The sequence below is a fragment of the Canis aureus genome, chromosome 32 (assembly GCF_053574225.1).
Source record: "Canis aureus isolate CA01 chromosome 32, VMU_Caureus_v.1.0, whole genome shotgun sequence".
In the NCBI taxonomy this organism is placed as follows: domain Eukaryota; kingdom Metazoa; phylum Chordata; class Mammalia; order Carnivora; family Canidae; genus Canis; species Canis aureus.
This window is the reverse complement of record NC_135642.1, coordinates 6,117,760-6,136,728: the sequence shown is the minus strand read 5'-3', so window position 1 is coordinate 6,136,728 and position 18,969 is coordinate 6,117,760. Positions and strand designations below refer to the sequence as shown.

General features: G+C 44.9%; 1 protein-coding gene across 1 annotated transcript in view; it reads left to right on the top strand.

Moving 5' to 3' along the window:
* The window catches only part of RYR3 (ryanodine receptor 3), a 513,451-nt gene that overhangs the window by 267,763 nt on the left and 226,719 nt on the right, over positions 1 to 18,969 (top strand). Inside the window, exons 13-18 of the mRNA XM_077880434.1 lie at positions 2,373 to 2,541; positions 3,887 to 4,022; positions 6,051 to 6,146; positions 7,895 to 8,013; positions 15,129 to 15,262; positions 17,061 to 17,302. Of these exons, the coding sequence (XP_077736560.1) occupies positions 2,373 to 2,541; positions 3,887 to 4,022; positions 6,051 to 6,146; positions 7,895 to 8,013; positions 15,129 to 15,262; positions 17,061 to 17,302 (896 nt within the window). The remainder of the gene's footprint in view (positions 1 to 2,372; positions 2,542 to 3,886; positions 4,023 to 6,050; positions 6,147 to 7,894; positions 8,014 to 15,128; positions 15,263 to 17,060; positions 17,303 to 18,969) is intronic.

Here is an 18,969-nt window from a genome sequence, read left to right as displayed (position 1 = left end):
TGGGAGCTGTCCAATAGGACACATGAACGATGTGGGAGGTGAGGGAGTCTGAGAAATCCTGCTGACGAGTAGATACTCTCCAGCTGTCTTGAGTTTAACCTTAGGACGGAAACAAAGCATAAATAATTGTGTTATGGTAATAGTATGGTAAATATTCAGAATCCCCTGAGATCTTACTTGAACTAAATAAAAGAAGTCCTTGCAAAGATCTGAGAACATAGTGGGGCAGTGGCTGAAGGTAGGGAATGAGAAAAGGCTGAGATGAGCTGGGTACCATTGTAGTTAGTTTTGAATCGAGACGCCATCCTGTTCCTATCTTGGGTACATCTGGGTCTCTTCCTCAAGGTTTTAGGGAGACTGAGAGCATCATCAAGCCATTCAGAGGTCATGTCTATTTCTCCACTGTCCCCATTGCCAGGCCGGTGGGCAGAATGTGTTCTGTTTGAGGAAAGGAAGGATCTGCCTTAGTCCAGTGGAAAACTCTTATATTGAGGTGTCTTGAAGGAACAAGATGAAGCAATCTAACCCTGAGAACCCACAGAACAAAATGAGACCTAGAAGGGCCCTGGCCATAATATATTGTACCTTTCCTATTTCCTAGGTGGAAAATTAAGCACATGTGGCTTAGAGGTACTCCATTGCAATTCATGGCAATGATTATAACTTGAATTTGCAACCTCCTGCGTGGTTGCCCTTTCAAACTACAAAAATGCTAACAAACCTCTTTTATCTTTTCATCTTTTTTTTTTTTTTTAAATCACACAAACACTCTTAACTGGTGTCATTGTTTCTAAAAAACTCAAAATGTTAAAAGTTGAGGCAGAGGGGACTCTAATTAGATCAGACTTAGGGAAACTGTATTCATTTTTTTTTTTTTTCACTTGAATCTAGAATCAGGAAGTCATTCTTGCCTGGGTTTTGTATTTCCAAACCTTCCCCTCATGTTCTCACAGCATTCTCTTTCCCAGTCTTTGTATCCTATAATATCTTGGATAGTCATTGGTGAGCATTTCTGGAGCATGGACCAGAACATTTCCTCCGTAGGCCAGAGCACATACTGGTGGGAAGGAGCTCCTTGCCTGGAGTCCACTGGTGTTCTGTCCTCATTGCATGGACTTGGCATTCTTGCAGACAAAATTGGAATTGTCACTTCATAACATGAGTGTTCTTAAGGCTTGTTAAGCCTTTGCTTTAGGCCTAGATAAGTCTTTTCTTAGCATCTATCCAGGTTAATATATAACCAAATACACTATAAACACAGAGGAGAATTCCTTAGAAATTGACCCAAGGAAAAACCCTCACATTATTTATACATTCAACCAATTCTTAGCCCCCTGGGCCAGTGATGCAGATTCACAGGGGCTGGGTCCATTTACCCCTTTCCTCCTCTTAGTTTTTGCTCCCCAGAAGGCTCACCAGCATACTCATCAAGGGGATGGGAAAATGAAGGCTCGTTTTGCCATCTGTGGAGGTTTGTGATGTCTCTGTATTGATAGGATTTAATTACAAGACTTTTTGAAAAATTAGTCAGAGGAACAGAAACACACATTGAGGATAGAAGGACCACAACATAGAGAGCAAGAGAGATAGAGGGGGATATGAAAACAGAGAGGAAGAGAAATGGGGAAGATTGCTGAGACAGAGGAGGAAGGGCACACAGGAAGTCAGGAGGAGACATTCCTCTTCCCAGCGGAAGAGGGAGCTGGGGTGTACACGCACACACAGAAAACCTTTAAGAGAAAAACACATGCAAAGGCATGAAAAACATGGGAGATAAAGGAAGAGAGAAAATGGAAATACAGGGGGAGGGAGAGACCCTGGGCTAGAAACCCATCCAACCTTATGTTTAACCTGTTCCAAGAGGCACCTGTGAAAGTTTGAAAGAATATGAGTTAGTTAATTTTTTTTGAGATTTTATTTATTTATTCATGAGAGACACAGAGAAAGAGAGGCAGAGACACAGGCAGAGGGAGAAGCAGGCTCCCTGTGGGGAGCCCAATGTGGGACTTGATCCCAGGACCCCAGGGTCATGCCTTGAGCCGAAGGTAGATGCTCCCCCACTGAGCCACCCAAGTGTCTCATGTTAATAAGTTTATTATTTTAAAAAATGCTCTTATTTAAAAAATGAAAAAGTACGGCAGACAGCCAGGGGTCATTTCTCTTTGTGAAATGTCTTTAAAATCGAATCCAACATTTCTTTCTGTGGCTCTGTTGGCTGGCAGACATCAGTGTATGGTCAGTCACTCAACGAGTGCTGAGGGAAGCAGTGACTGTGCCCGGTGGGGGGCAGGTAGGAACCCGGATCTGGTGGGTGCTTGTCGGGGTCCCTGCCAAAGGCCCAGGTCTGATCCGTGTCTGTCTTGTGTTTTCAGTGGAAACAATCGCACAGCTGCCCCCATCGCTCTGCCCATAGAAGAGGTCCTGCAGACCTTACAGGACTTGATTGCCTACTTTCAGCCCCCAGAGGAGGAGATGCAGCATGAAGACAAGCAGAACAAGCTCCGCTCACTCAAGAACAGACAGAACCTTTTTAAGGAAGAAGTAAGTCTAAAATATCAAAAATTGAGATTCTCTCTGTGAGAGGATCAATAGATAAATTCCCAGAGCTAAAATATCCCTATGATTACAAATCAGCTTTGTCTCCTGCATGTGCATATTTACAAAAGAACAAGGAAGAAAGGAAGCTGGGAAGGAAAGGATTATTTGGAAGCTGACCATCCTTGTCCAGCACATGTGGTCACACTACCAGGATACACTGGCACTCGAACCAAACTGCATTTGAAAGCATCACTGCCACGGTGCACCTGTAGGTCCCAAATCTATTCTCAGTAAATCTCAACAATTAAAGCATGGCTTTGGCTGTGATTCCCAAATTTTACAAGATGTTAGAACTACCTAGGAAACCTGTTTGAAAAATATAAATGCTCAGGTTCTACCATATCAGAAATCACTAAAGACCTTAGTTTTGAAAGATAACAAATAAAGCCAGGTCTTGCTTAAAACCTGAGTGTCTGCGGCACTAGAGGTGAAATCTGAATGCAAGGAAGAACTAACCTGGGACTCTGGAGGCCTGGGCTTAAGTTCTGGCTCTATCTCTGGCTCGGTGTGATCTTAGAAACGTCACATGCCTTCTTTGAACTCAGACATGGTGATTTGGCAGTAACAGGCCATGGGCACAGTCCTGCAGTGTCCCCATTCCTGGGACAGGGCTTGTCCCATGGGCGTTTCCCAAGTTAGTGGCATATAGACCTGTCCCTGCTCTGTCTCCTGACCATGCAGACTGACCCTGGGGACATTATGCCTGGAAGGCTACTGAAACTACATCCCCTTAAGAACAGCTAGACACAGATGTTTTCTCTGGGAGGCATAGTATTGTAATTTAGAAGAAAAGCAGTTAAGACCCACTTTGGTTTTATTGCCTTTAAATCCTACCCTTTTGACAGGGGAGAGGGAGGGCACAGGCATGGTTGTCTTGTGCATCCGAATGAAATGTCTTGAACTAACTTGAGATTTAACAGTAAAATAGGGACTGTATCAAGGGCAGTTTCTGGGTGAGTCAGAATCCTGTCACACCAGACACAGAGGAAGCTTTTGTGAGGCTCATTCATGCTCCCTCTTCCAATAACGTCCTTCGAGTGAGTCAGACACATGGGGGCATACCCACTATCCCACCCCGCACTCAGTGGATGCTCCTTAATGTCTCTGGGGCATAAGAATGTATATTTATTTTGAAGAAGAAAAGCAAAACCCAAACTGGCACTGGGAAGGTCTGTTTGCACATTAGCATGATCAGCTTTAAAAAGTGACTGACGGAGAGGGGAAAGGATAAAAGGATCCTGCTTTCTTCTTCGGGAGCTCTCACTTTTTCCCCAACTCTCCTTCACAGGGAATGTTGGCCCTTGTGTTAAACTGCATCGATCGCTTGAATATCTATAACAGCGTAGCACACTTTGCGGGAATTGCAAGGGAGGAGAGTGGCACGGCTTGGAAAGAGATCCTGAACCTTCTGTACAAACTGCTGGGTAAGTACACACGCAGCCTCTCCCTAGGAAGATTTCCAAGGGGGTGGGGGTCTCAACAGGATGGCTGATGGTCATCCAGCCTCCCTTCTTGGAAGCCTTTTGTTGACCTTTTGGGTCTCACGCAGCCACTTATTCTGTTAGCCAGCAGCTCATTATGCTTTCCACACTTCAGGCAAGAAGGCAGTGGCGAGTGGACGCAGGTGGTGATCCATTTTGCTAAAACTACCCATAAAACCCTCAACAGTCACTTGCTCTCTCTGAGCCTTGTTCCCTCTTCTTTAAAACAAGGGCACAAGACTAGAATGTGTTTGCAGCGCCATCCATGTTTAGACTGGGACACCTGCCCATGAAGGTGGTCACTGTTTTCAGCTCTGCGACTTTTACTGACCACTTATTGGGTGGTCGTGATTCCTACTGGAGTGGCCTGCTCATTATTTCATTTTGGTGGGGGGTGGGGAGATAAAGGCAGGGAGTCAGGAAGGTCCGGCACCCAGCCTTTCTTCTCACAATGCAGAGTGGGGGGTGATGTCTCAGGGCCTGCAGTAACCAGCACCACCACACTGGCCCCCACCACCAAGCTGTGGGAGGAAGGCCTCAGAAGGTGGTGTTGGCCTGTGTGAAAATGTGGCCACTGGTGGTTGCCCAGATGTGTTGATGAAACAGCGTTTTGAGGTTTTGCTCTGAAGTATATGTCCCATTAGAGCAACTCCATAGAAAGTTGAGTGGGCCAGACAGGAGCCAGGGATGGCATATTGGACCCATTCTCGATGTCAGGGGTCATGTGGATTGCACCATTCTGTATGACCTTGTAAAATCCCTTTCAATTCTAATACTTTTTAATGGTAGGACTCAAAGTCAGCAGGAATTTTTACAATAGTTGTCAATAGTTACTGAGCTTTTTGTGCCAAACAGTGGAAAATCTCCTTTTGATCCACAGAAGAACACTTTGAGGTATAGGTGCTGCTACCCATGTAGTCATAAATCAGAAGAAACTGATGCTCAGAAATGTCATAACCTACCTAAGGCCACACATGTAGTAAATGCTGGAACTGTAGTGTAAGGCCCATGGATCCCCTGCACCCTGTGCTTAACCTTTTTGCTGCAGCTGACCTGGAAATTGGATGGAATTCCACCTTCCTCTAAAGTCCTTTTCCTATCCAGATATCTTTCAAGCATCCATAAAACCTATCTTTGAAAACCAGCAGCATGACGAGAAGCTTGGGGCCACTTTACGTGGATTTGTTGCAGAGGCCGGGCCTGTGGAGGAAAGGTTGCTTGTTCGAGCTCGGTGAAAACCTGAGAGCATATTCCATCCCTCCCTTAGCAATGTCGTCTCCCAGTGGGTCTCAAGCAGGAGCAGGCATCAGATTCATCAGGAGGGCTGGTTAAAACAGCAATGCTGGGTCCCATCCCCACAGTTTCTGATTCTGGGACAAGGCCAGAGAATTTGCATTTCTAACAAGCTCTCAGGTGACACATTCCAGTCCTGGAACCACACTTTGGGAACCATTGTCATCTGCTGATATGTTTTAGGTATTTTAGAGGTTCACATTTCCTTATTATCTGCCTGTTATTTGAACCAAACTTTCCAGCTGTTTTCACTGGGATGCATCCCTTAAGCCCTGAAAAATAGCAAATCTCTATGTAGGTTTGAGAAAAACAGTGTAAAGAATGGAATTCTTAAACCAGTAGCCAGAGATTTTCTTGCCTATCGCTATGTGAAATAGTTTTGAGTTTGTGTGCCTGTTGTCTCTTTCGCCTACTTCATAGAGGCAGGGCATCTGCTGCCCTGTTACTATCACATAGGCAGCTGTTTGGTACATGGTTTCTTTGGACTACTTGAGTGAATGGTAGATTTTTACTCTTCCAGATTTAGAAATGATGGTATCAAAGGGCTTGGAAGGGGAAGGTTGTTACACTCAGTTCCTTTTAGTTGCGAAACAGGCACAGTATGTGACAGCTTCCCAAGGTCTTATGCCCATCCTCATGTCCTGTAACCTACATGTTCAATCATATCCTTCTTTGCAGCTGCTCTCATTCGTGGAAACAGAAACAACTGCGCCCAGTTCTCTAATAACCTTGATTGGCTCATCAGCAAATTGGACAGACTAGAATCTTCCTCAGGTAAGCATTGACCGGAAACAACTGCAGAAGGTAAAGGGTTTTTTTCTTTCTATTAAAGAAGGGAAGGAGGAAAGAAGGGAGGAAAGAAGTAGTTGAATCTTCGAATAATTCTGTTTTCCATGGAGTTGTAAACAACCCTCAAATAATGACCCCAACAAGAAGAGGTCCTGAATCTTCCTGGCACCGCTATGGCTTTTTTTTAACAACGCTAACCCAGACTTCGACGATTTCCTTTTCTGTTTTACTTTTCACTTTTGTGTGTTCATCCCCATGCCCTGGGTCCTCTAATTACTTCCCCCCACCCCGGATCCTGGTCTCCTACCTGCTCTCTGTACTCTTTTTCTCTGGGTTTCTAAATTCTCTCTGGACATGCTTCTCCTGACTGTTTTGGTTAGAAGCAGAATGAAGGGTGACCATTGGATAGGAGGATGTGCTGGTCCTCCTGCCCCACCTCAATCACCCTTGACATCATATCTATAACCCTTCTTGATGACTCACAGGGAATTTGAGCCAGACAGTGATTATCACAGGTAAGTGGCTACAGGGAGGCTCAGCAGTTGTCTTCCTCAGAGATGAATGAGCATGACAGATGCGGGCTCCTCTCTGGGATGCTTGAAAGGTTTGATGCTTTTTTCATTGTGTAGAGATGGCTGGAGCTTGGACAGGTGGACCAAAGGAAGGCTCTCTGAAGGACCATCCACCTATACATGTGTCTTCCCAAGCCTCTACTTTCTTCAGGCCTGTGGGCCAGATTACAAATCATAGTAATATATAAAAGCCTCAAGAAACACAGAATCAAGGAGAATTTTCTTGATAAAACCAATAAAGATATTGGCCAACTGCTTCCCTTCTATTTGCATCATAGTATGTTATCCTTTAGGTGCCGGCTACAGGGGCACCAGCTAGTTTTTCTTAAGCCTTCACTTAATACAGAAAACCATGCAGCATGCTGAGAGAAGGGGCAAAGACAGTCTTTATTTAGTGAGTGTATAGTTTGCTTGATACACAAATGCATCTAAAATGGGAATAATTTCTGGGATGGTTCCTAGAAAAATTCTTATTCGAGGAACATTCCAAATATTTTCTAAATTTCTCAAAGGACCGTTAGAATTTGTAGTAAACTGGGCATCTACTTTTTCCTGTATTTTTAAATTAAGTATTGCTTGGCCTGACAAAATTAAGAATTCCATTTTATAGCTGCTTCTCTATACTTTTCTTTTTATTGAAGTATAACTGACGTACAGTATTGTATTAGTTTCAGGTGTACAACATAGCAAGTCAACAATTCCAGACATTCTTCTGTGCTCATCAAGAGAAGTGTACCTCCCCATCCCCTCAGCCCCCACCAACCTCCCCATCCGTATCCCCCCTCTTTTTTTCTTTGTTTTGTTTCTTCCATTCCACAGAGGAGTGAAATCATATGGTGTTTGTCTTTCTCTGAATTATTTCATTTGCTGTGTATCTATATTTTGACATCAAAAAATCCATGTCTGTCCAGGAAGGCAGGAGGTGTGGTCAGTGCTAATAAAACTCCCCTCTGTGTTACAGACGAGTTAGGCCCAGAGGCTCCTGAAGTCTACCAGAGATGGCTGCAGTCTCTCTTCTGGCCAGAAATATTTAATAGATTCAAAGAATTGATAATATTCTGTCCCGTCAGGATGGTCTTTTCACTCATAACTTAGATTTCTAAATTATGGTCAGTTCTGCAGGTTATTTCATAGCAGGTGATTTTTGTGACACTCATGCAGGTATTTTGGAAGTTTTGCACTGCATCTTGATTGAAAGCCCAGAAGCCTTAAATCTGATAGCAGAGGGCCACATCAAGTCCATCATCTCCCTGTTGGATAAGCATGGGCGGAATCACAAGGTGGGTGTCAGAAGAACCCAAACAGTCATGGGCTTGACCTGGCTTTTCCCTCCCCACTGCTTCATAACCAGTGTGTGTTGCTGAGACCATGTTGACTGGTTGCTTTCTTGGCTTTGATTTGAGAGGGTAGAAAAAATCTTTGGGAAACTGAGGCTCTGAAAGACCCTAAGCCAGACTGTCACACTGGGTCTTGTGTGTTTTCTATTTCCTCCAGCTTCCCAACCCAGCTCATTGTCTTCAGCCTTCAGCATGTAGCCGCCAGGAGGGGTCAAGGCCCAGGGAAATGACGGGGGAGTGTGGAGGGTAGTGGGCACTGGGCTGGGGTCTGGCCGAGGCCAATGGCAGGACTGGCCTCCACCCTCGTGTCCAGGAACTCAGTAGTGAACCACTAATATCAAGCAGTATAAAGAAGATACACAAATACCAGATAAAAATAGCATAGAAACCTTGGCAACTGGCCTGTAATTAAATGAAATCAGATTTACCCTGAGAGAAACCAAGTGAAATAAGTGACTCTGCATGAGCAAGCACAAGGCCTGACACTGCCAGTCCTTTTCTTTGACCCCAAACAGCTGTGTGATGTGGGGCCTCAGTTATATTGTCTGCACAATGGAGATCATGCCACTTCATTTACTAAGGCGGAAAGCGCTATCGATTTTTTGAGGCACCTTAGAGTTCTGCATCTCTAATTTTGTGGAATTCTGTGTCTAAGACAGAACAATCTGTGGGGAAAGTCTATTAAAGTACGGTTTTTCCTGACCCTTCAGCATGTGCCTGGCAGATGGGGGGCTACTGCACTGAATGATCAGTGAAAAGGGGGGTACTCTAAGGCTGAGGGGAGTGTGTTTCAAGAGCAGATGAAGTGAGGGGCAGCAGCCGTGCTTGCACAGAGTGGAGAAGAGACCACCTGGTCAATGGCCCTATCATTGGGGGGCACTGCTCATTTGAGACACATCTCGGTGGGTCCAGGAGAACAAGCCTCTGCAGTGTTGCTTAGGTGTGTCTTCCTTAGGAAGCAGAAAAGCCATAGTCCTTAGCATCTGTGAAGCTGCTTGGCAAGGAATGGAAAGAAATATATGCAGGGCCTGTGACTGCTTTCCCAAAGGTGGTGAATCAAAAGGCATGGGGCTCGGCGTCAGGCCAGCATGAGCACCAACATGTTCTCTCCTGTCTGCGAAGATCAATAAGAGTAACTGATAAGCACCCAAGTACCACGGGTCTGAGCCATGAGCTACATGCAGATGTCAGGAGGAGCTCTCTGACCATAGAAAAGCTACTCTTGTCTCATCTCCTGGGTCTGCTTTATGATCATACCACAGATCACGCTGGGTGGGTGACCAGCTTTGTCATGGCTTCTTTCAGCCAGAAGCTGCAAAGCATTTAATGGGTGTCACTCGGTGGCAAGCCGATTGCTGCTCTGCCTCTTCCAGAGCTGGGAAATCTGAGGCTGACTGAGCGAGGGACTTTGTGACAAATCAGTACCTGGTCTGACACGTTACCTGAGTGGACGAGCAGAGCAGTCTTTAGTTTTCTAGAGCCAGGCCCTGTCTGAGAGATTCTGGCAATGTTGTGAAAGTTCAGGAGAGATGTTCTCCATGCATAAATGCCTCCTCAAGGGATGCCTGGATGGCTCAGCAGTGGAGCGTCTGCCTTCAGCTCAGGTTGTGACCCCGGGATCCCGGAATCAAGTCCCGCATCAGGCTCCCTGCAGGAAGCCTGCTTCTCCCTCTGCCTGTGTTTCTGCCTTTCTCTCTGTGTCTTATGAATAAATAAATAAAACCTTTAGAAAAATAAATTTAAAAATAAAAATAAGAGCCTCCTCAAGGATATATCCCTTTTTTGCCTTTTGATAGATTTTTGGATGAAGGTTGTCTTGCCATGAATTCAGGCCTTCCCTTAGAAGTTACCTGAGTGGGTAACTTTTCTTTTCGAAGAGAGATCCGTGTCACCTCATCACCAGGGGCTATTTGTGGTAGCTTTGTAAACAAGGTGAAGGCCAGGCTTCTGTTGTAACGTTTTCTCTTTACGTGGAAAATCCCAGCGTGGTGTTCTGCTATCCTGGCTGCTCCTTTTTGTCAGTCCTGGGTTTTTGAGTGTCTCTGATCTGTTCACTTAGCTTTCCATGAAGACGGTGCCTGAGAATATATAGAATTTTAGTCCCACCAGGCACCTCACGGCTCTTCATACAGTGGCAGCAATAATGATGACAATGACAATAGCTAACATTTATTTTGCATTTGATAGATGCCAGGTACCATCCTTCATGTTGACCTGCATGTTCCTTTGTTCTCTGTATGACCCCTTGAGGTAGCATTGTTACTTCCACCTGACAGGGGCAGAAGCAAATCTGGCACATGAGCCCTGTGACGTGAAGCCATTTGCCAGAGGCCACACAGCTAATTCATGACAGATTAGGACCAGACTTTGGTGGGTCTCCTACTCACCAAAGTTAAATGTTCTTTCCAGTGTTTCTCAGAACTGTGGTTGGTGAATATGTTCTTTGGGATCCACATGTTCTGTGAGAATATTTTTAATTGTGTGTTCTTATTCTTATAGTTCTCTAAATACAGAAGTGTGCCATGAAGAATTCATAATTAGAAGGCATTTTTATACAAGTCAGTGTTTCTGAGACTGGAGTGTGAAGGCCCCTATGGGCCCAATCCAGGGTCTTTGGGGTCGTGACATTTTTCTTCTCAAAAAGTTTGTACATCTCATGGGTTTGAGGAACCCCTTTCTGTATAATTCCAACTCCAATCACAGATTGGGAACAAGGAGTGTATACAGTAGTGGTCATTATTGTGCATTCTCTTCGCTAAGATTTTTCTCTTGTTATACGTCTGTCCCTGCCACGGAAAGCACTGCCACTCATCTAAAGCATGATCAAATTAAGGTCAGAAAGGTTGAGGGAGGGACACCTGGGTGGCTTCATGGTTAAGAGTCTGCCTTTGGCTCAGGGCATGACCCCAGGGTCCTGGGATGGAGTCCCACATCGGACTGCTTCTCCCTCTGTCTAGGTCTCTGCCTCTCTCTGCGTGTCTCTCATGAATAAATAAGTAAAATCTTTTTAAAAGGGAAAGAACACAACCTCTGGAGTGAAACGGACAGGAATGGGTACGCCGGCAACATGCCATCCCCTCAGTGTACTCTGCCCCTCAACCTCTTAATGACTTTGTCTTGCCCATTCCTCCCTATCTCCTCACTTCTTAGTTTTTGAGGACCCATCAAAATTCTGTCTGTCCTTCAATACTTTGTTCAAATGCCACTCCTTCCATTAGGCTTTTTCTGATTCCAGTTGAACATGGTCTCCTCATTGCAAATCTTACACACGTAGCACACCGTTCCTCAGTGGTTCACATAGATCTCCCTCACAGATTCTGAGTTCCTTCAGGGCAAGGACCAACTCCTATCCCCCACAATGCCAAGCTCATATGTTACACATGGCAGGCATTTCATACAGGGTTGTGGAAGGTGTGATACATGAATAAAAGGAAGGAACCCAGAATCCGTTCCCATCTCACCTTGGCTGGAAGCTCACCCATGTGTACAGGCCTTGTCTTATCCAACAGATGGCTTATTGATGGCAAGAAACACACTATATTAGTAGCATTGATTTTTATTGTTTGGTAAAAAGAACGATTGTTGGACATTGTAATGTACCTTCTAATTCTCCCACAGAGGAGGCATCTCATAATAAAAATGAAATATGCCCTTTTCACTTGCCCCCAAAACTCTCTTACTTCAGATCTCGTCAATGTTGTCACAGATAAACTTTTTTTATTCTTGTAAGGATTTGGAGCCACCTGTGAGAAAACTATATGGTAAAATAGTAACATCATTGGTCCTGAGAAAGTATAAATCAGAATTGAAGGTTTAGCCTGAGTTGGGGTGAGGATAGAACGTAGGTAGGCAAACCATCAACCTCTTCACAATTGCTAAATCATCTCTGAGCTCCCAGGCAGCCAAGGCAATACAGAGGTGTTTCCAGCCACCCAGTGCACATTGACAGCAAGAAAAAAATCTGTTCCTCAGGGGCTCCAAAATCCTCATTTTTCAAAGATGGGACTTGATTCTTTAAAAATCACGAAGTACAGTTAGTGTTTTTACAGCATTTACATACAGTAAGTGAATTTTAGCAGGGAGCTGTTTTTATAGATAAAAAAGCTGAAGGACAAAATGCAATAGCCAGGTGATGTTTCCATGGATATACAATAGGTATTTATTTTTAAAGGAAAATTCCCACATAAGCCTGTGTTTGGGGTAGAGCCTAGCAGAGACGAAAAAAACTGAGAGGCTCTTGAATGAACTGTGGTGTCAGTAATGAAAATGATCACAACCAGAAGCAAGTGGCCTCCACAAGGTGAACCTAGGAAATCCTGAAGTTGAGCCAGCGTATAAATTAGAGAAGTCTGACTCCTAGACCAACAACCCCAAATTCTCATAGGGAGGATTTATTTTTGCTCACACCACAGCCCCAGACCCATCCGTGGGAGGGCTCCAGTCTACACGGTTGTTCAGGAGATACGGGTTCCTTCCGTGGAGTGGCTCTAGCATCCTCTAGAGCAGAGCTTAGGGGAAGGCAATGTGCTTGCCCACTGTGTTCAAGTGAAAGCCCTCAGCTGGTGAGTCTGGCAGGGGTGGGGTGCAGGGGGCACTCCTAGGTGATGCCAGGGCTTCGGATCACACCTGTAGTAAGGAGACCCAGAGCTTTGTAATCTCTCCATGGGGCTCTACGTCCAGCTAGAAAGGGTGTGAGTACAAGAAAGACCAGGCTTAAAAGCGGGATAGGTCATGTCCCCTTACTTTCCAGTGCCCACAACTCAGTCACATGACCCCACATAGCTGCAAAGGAGGCTAGGAAATGTAGTCCCTGTGGGCTCAGGACTAGAAGGAAATGGCACTTGGCAGCTGCAAGCAGGACCTGCTGCAGCTGGCCCCCTGTCCCAGAGGTCGCTAAGGTTCCCCCCACTCCCAGCAGAGGTACAGATGATCTCTAGACTCGATGCTTGTGCATCCCCTGTGGTCGACTCGCCTTGTCTACACTTCCTCCATCTTTAGGGGAACCCATTTAAACTTTACTAGAAAAAGAAGTTTGACCCGATCCCCCCCTTTTACCCTAAGAAATGCCTTCCACAACGAAGCCTAAACAACGTCAGCCCTGTTGCTTTATGGCATCGTTTATTTATAGGTGAGACAGTGTTTGGCTGGTGCTTCTCACAGAGCCATTTTTCTCCTTGCTGTTCAGTGGTGTGGGGATGAAGCTTTGCTCTCCGCCCGGTGTGACAGCCAGGCTCCCACAGCCTTCACTCCAAGGCAGGATGGATGAAAATATGTGATAGGCTGGATGATAAGTATTTAATTTCCTGGCCATCTATGGCTCTTTTCTTAGAATGAGAAATTATCCTCCGGATTTCCAGTTCCATGGTCAATATGTTTTGCTGGGTGGCAGCGTGAGAGTTCTCTGTTAAACCGCCTTTGGGATTCTTTCCTAATTGTCCCACAAATGCGCTTTGTATATATCTGGAACAGAACTGACATCCAGGGAGTCAGGTAGAAAATTGGTTTGTAGTAATTACAGTTACTAATGCCAACAACCTGAGGCCATCCAACCTCACTAAGCGCTGAGTCTTCGTGGCCACTTTGAAAGACTGGCATGCAACAGCCAAGACCGAGCCTGTCATGTTCCTCCCTGTAGTAGGAAGAGCGGTGCCCAGCCCAGCACAGTTTGCTCTGTCGGTACAGGAACACTGACTCGATGCAAGAGGATGCAGCACAAGGAGACAGGGTGGGCACAAGGCCAGGGGCTCTTCCCATTGCTGACATAGCTGGAAAACAGGCACAGAAGTGGCTTGGTAGCTGGTCTCTCACCCACAGGGGCCACTTGGGCTCTCACAGGGCTGTCCTCACTCTAGGAGGGAGAAGTGGAACAGGTGGAAGGCGACTGAATACCGGTTTGCTGGAATAGAAGGGTATCTTGGTGAATTTTAATGACAACACAGCAGGAGACCCTAGAACTGAAATTTGCCCTGCTAAGCTCTCTACTGATCCACGTGAGGTTCCCAAGCCTGCTACATGACCTCGGCCAAAGGGGAACCTGAGTGCTATTACAGAACAGACGTGCAACTGAGGAAATTTTAAAAGTCTAATTGACTTTATTAATTGATTCACAAATTGGGCAGCATCCCTTCTAGTAGTAGAGGGGAGGTCCCAGGGGCCACAGAAAAGGAAAGGTTTATAAAAGCAGAGAGGGAGTGGGTGGAAAAGGGTGATGGGCACTGAGGGGGCCACTTGACGGGATGAGCACTGGGTGTTATACTACATGTTGGCAAATCAAACTCCAATGGAAAAAAATGTATATATATAAAAGGAAAAGGGAATTATTAGCAAAGAATCCATTGTCTTAGGGAAGGTCCCCCCACTAAGGGAAACAGGAGGGCTCTGGCAGTGGATGTCCTGGTGCTGAGCAGACTTCCATGTTGACTAGTTAGAGCTACATTCATTAGGTTAGGTATTAAGTCTTGGCTTCTGACGGGACCTTAACCTAAGGGACGCCTTTGGATTCTGTGGTTTTCTTTTCAACAGTGCCTTTTGTCCTTTCATGAAAAGCCATATGAGCACGCCAACTGGTCTTAGCGCAGAGGACTCCCAAGGCTGGGTGGAGTGCAGACTTAGGCTTGAAGCCAGTGAAGGACCTTCTAGCACTTGCCCCCACTGACGCACATCTCCAAGAGGCTGTCATGCCAGGATTTCATACAGATGCCTTGCCTCAGCCTAGTCCCTGGGATATACAGCCTGTCTTTGGAGCTCGTACTCCCACCTGTTTTAGCAGAACAAGGATCATAGATGACATGCGTAGTTTGGAGGAAAGGGGCTAAGATGAAGGCAGAGAGGCTGGAAGGAATCCAGCTTCATTTTTCTAAGGCCCGACAGGCTTCAGCATGGCTCACGGGTGCCTGGTTGGGGAGGCACGGCAGCCTTCACTCAGAATGGGTTCTCCCACTTGTCCCCAGGTGCTCTACTTCTCAAGGCTTGCTTTCTCTATGTGCCTTGGCAGTCAGGTCCTGCCCACTGTGCCCTCCTGGTGGTCCTAAGGTTTGGTGGGCTGTATCCTGCTGCAGGTTCTGGATGTGCTGTGCTCCCTCTGTCTCTGCAATGGGGTCGCAGTCAGAGCCAACCAGAATCTGATTTGTGACAACTTGCTGCCCCGGAGAAACCTGCTCCTGCAGACACGGCTGATTAATGATGTGACAAGGTAAGGCCCCAACCATCATTCTGAAACGCCAATCTTCTTTCCAGACAGGAAAGGAAGAGGGCCAATCTGACCTCCAGTGCTGCCCATCCATCATGTCTGTGGTGAAGTCAGCACATGAGAGGAGACTGGACAAACATGTACTTTTTAAGGGCCTTGTACTCCAACCCCTTCCAAGTTTGAAAGATTTGACCTGAAGGGTCTGCCATGTTTCATGTTATACCTTGATATGGATCTTATACCTTCTTTATAACATAGTCATTTTTATTTTAACATATCACCTATTTTTTTCTTAAAATCTTTTAATAGAATGGATTTCCCATGTTGATGGCATGATTTCTCAAATCCTCTGGCTTGTGGCCATTTTCCTGAGAGTTACCTGTGAAGGCCAGGCTGGAGAGCATGGGCTCACAGAGTCCTAGCCTGCTGGGAGTCATGTGAACTCACTGAACTCACATCAGGCAGGCCTGAGGTTCTTTAGCAATTTCCTACCTGGGCCTGTTCCCTAATCTACAAGGTGAGGAAAGAACTTCTCTGAAGTGTAGGGTAGACCTGAGCCATCCACACGGACTTCCTTTTGGTACCAGTCTGGTTTTCCCTTGCCCACCCAAAAGGGGTCACAGCCTTCACAGTGGACATCTGAGAATAGCATTCCAACCAGAAAAACTCTAAATGGTTTGTCCCGAGCTTTTAACCCTTGTGCTCAATACATTAAATCCTCCAGCCCTTAACAAAGTTGGCAAAGGGGGACTTCTGTTCCCCTCTCCCTTTTTTTTGCCATCTTAAGTTGAATTTTATTTTTTTCAGCTCTATTTATTGAGGTATAATTGACAAAATTGTAGGATATTTAAAGTGTAAAATATGATGATTTAATATATATGTATATATTATAATACATATTCACAATATATATATATACATTGTGAAAGGATCTGCCCCATAAGTTCATTAACACATCCTTCACCTCACATACTTACCTTTTTTGTGTACATGAGAGCATTTAAGTTCTACTCTCTTGGCAAATTTCAATTATGCAATAGTGTTATCAACTATAGTTACCATGTTATACAGTTGGTCCTCGGACCTTATGCATCTTATAGCTGAAAGTCTGTACTTTCTTACTAACCTCTCTTTATCCCATCCCCTCCTCAACCTTCAACAACCACTTTACTACTCTCTGTTTCTGGGAGTTTGATTTTTTTTTTTTTTTAATTTCACATAAGTAGTTCCATGCAGCATTTGTCCTTCTCTGGTTCCTTCCTTCCTTCCTTCCTTCTGTCCTTCCTTTCTCTCTCTCTTTTTCCCTCTCTTCCTCCCTTTCTTTTTTGTCTCCCCTATTTCTAACAGTGATTTCTTAATGCTTTCAAGAGGTCATTCCTAGTAATGCTTAGGTGACAGAGTTGCTGGTGTGAGAATAGGGGTGCTTGGACCAACTCCCCAGAGATGAAACTTGAGTTATTTCTTCTACTTACAGAATGAAACAAGGGTCTGTAGTTACACAGCTCTGTGACATTTTCAGTGTCTTTTACCTATGCTTGACACTCAGCAAATGTTGGTTGCCTTGAATGGAATAAGGAGACATTCTTTATATTTTTAAATAGAATTAATGTCCTGACACCTCCCAGTGAGAACTTGATCAAGTGTTAGAGGCTCTAAGCTTTTTCTACTTTAGAATATAAAAACCATAAACTTTCTCTTGCCTTCAGCTGACAGTGCATCCTGTGATCCTCTTCAACTTGCTCTTGGGTTTTCTCAGTGCTTGGGAGTCTGTAGATGCCACCTGTGTCATGTTTAATTTCAGCATTCGGCCCAACATCTTCCTGGGAGTTGCTGAGGGCTCTGCACAGTACAAGAAGTGGTACTTCGAGCTAATCATCGACCACGTGGACCCTTTCCTAACAGCTGAGCCCACACACCTGCGGGTGGGCTGGGCCTCTTCCTCAGGCTATGCTCCATACCCTGGCGGAGGAGAAGGGTGGGGAGGCAATGGTGTTGGCGATGACCTGTACTCCTATGGCTTTGATGGACTTCACCTTTGGTCAGGTGAGTACCTTGCCAAGGCTTCGGCCCCTTTCCTCTTACTGAGGGTGATCAAGGTTCGATTGTTCAAGCTGCCATGTTCATTTTCTGTTGAAATGATACAGACGCAAGAGTCTCACCTAGTGAGATAGGTGGGAAGAACATCAGGCCTGAAAGGAGACTGTCCTGCTTTTAAACCATGACTCTGGTACTTCCAGCTGGGGGATCTAGTGTGGAGCATCTAACGGTTCTCAAGCTCAGTGTCTACAATCATTATTGCATGGATATTCAGGACTATATAGTCAAACAGGGAAAGAGACTCAACATTTATTTACTGGGCAGTGAGCTGCATACCTTTTGCACATTATTTTTCCTCATTTGTACGATGATCCCTTAATGTAGATAATACTGATCTCATATTACGTATGTGGAAACAGCATAAGATATTTAAGTGATGTATTCAACGTCACATTGAGAGGGATCTAGATCTGACTATACAAGTCCATCATGTCATTGCAGCATGTTGCTTCTTGATATGCTTTATAAAATGTCTGGACCTGTGCCCCACGTGTTGTAAATGCCACTTAAAAAAAATTCAAAGCTTCATTTTTAAAAATACACTAATGCTTTTTCCCCATGCATGTCCATGGCCTATGCCTGGCAGAATGGCTTAGCTTCTGCCTGGATGAAAATGGAGGGACTAAGTTGTAGGCTTTCACTCAGAACCAGAGCCCTACCTGTTCTGTTGTCCACAGAGTGTCATATCTGTATCTTTTGCAAAACTGCAGTTGGAGTCATCGTGTCCCTTATAGAAATCTCTTATGTAAGCATGCCTCTTACATAAGAAACCATGACATATATTCTTCCCCAAACCCAGTATGAGGAAAAAATTTGTCTCTACTACACAAACCTATATATTTTCTTTTGTAACTAAGAAGTAGATAACCCATCACATTTTCCTTCATCCCTCAGCTTTCAGGTGAAAACCATCACTTGGGTTCTGATTCTGTTTCTTGCAGTTGGTCTATATTTTCAGTTGCTCCATATTGGTTATTCAGAAGGTTTTTTTGTGCTGTTGTACATTCAGTAAAAACATTTAAAAACTTCTGGGAATGGTATCAACTTATTTATTTATATATTTATTTATCCTGGATCATTTGCGGGAAGAAGAAAAAAAATCTCTGTCCATGTTTTGTGTGTCCTGGGGGACAGCATGGTGCAGACAAAAGCAGATACAAAATGGTAGGATGATGGGTTAGAGTGAAGTAAAAGCTTTGTCTTGTTGATCTCTTATCCTCCCAACTTACCCTTTCTTGGTTCCATCTTTGTGGGGGAATGGAGCCTTTCTTGGTTCATGGAGTCACTGTGTCTGGCTGTATGGTAGTGGTAGTAGACTGTAGTGTAGGTTATCAGCAGATCTGTGAAGGTTCTCAGAGTCTTTGGGGAAGTGATTTGAAAAGAAAGAGTTCTGGGATGCCTGGGTGGCTCAGCGGTTGAGCATCTGCTTTCAGCTCAGGTCATGATCCTGGGGTCCTGGGATTGAGTCCCACATTGGGCTCCTTGTGAGGAGCCTCCTTCTCCCTCTTTGTCTCTGCTTCTCTCTGTGTCTTTCATGAATAAATAAATAAAATCTTAAAAAAAAAAAAGAAAAGAGTTCTTAGGCTTGCACACATCTACATCTTCTGAGTTTG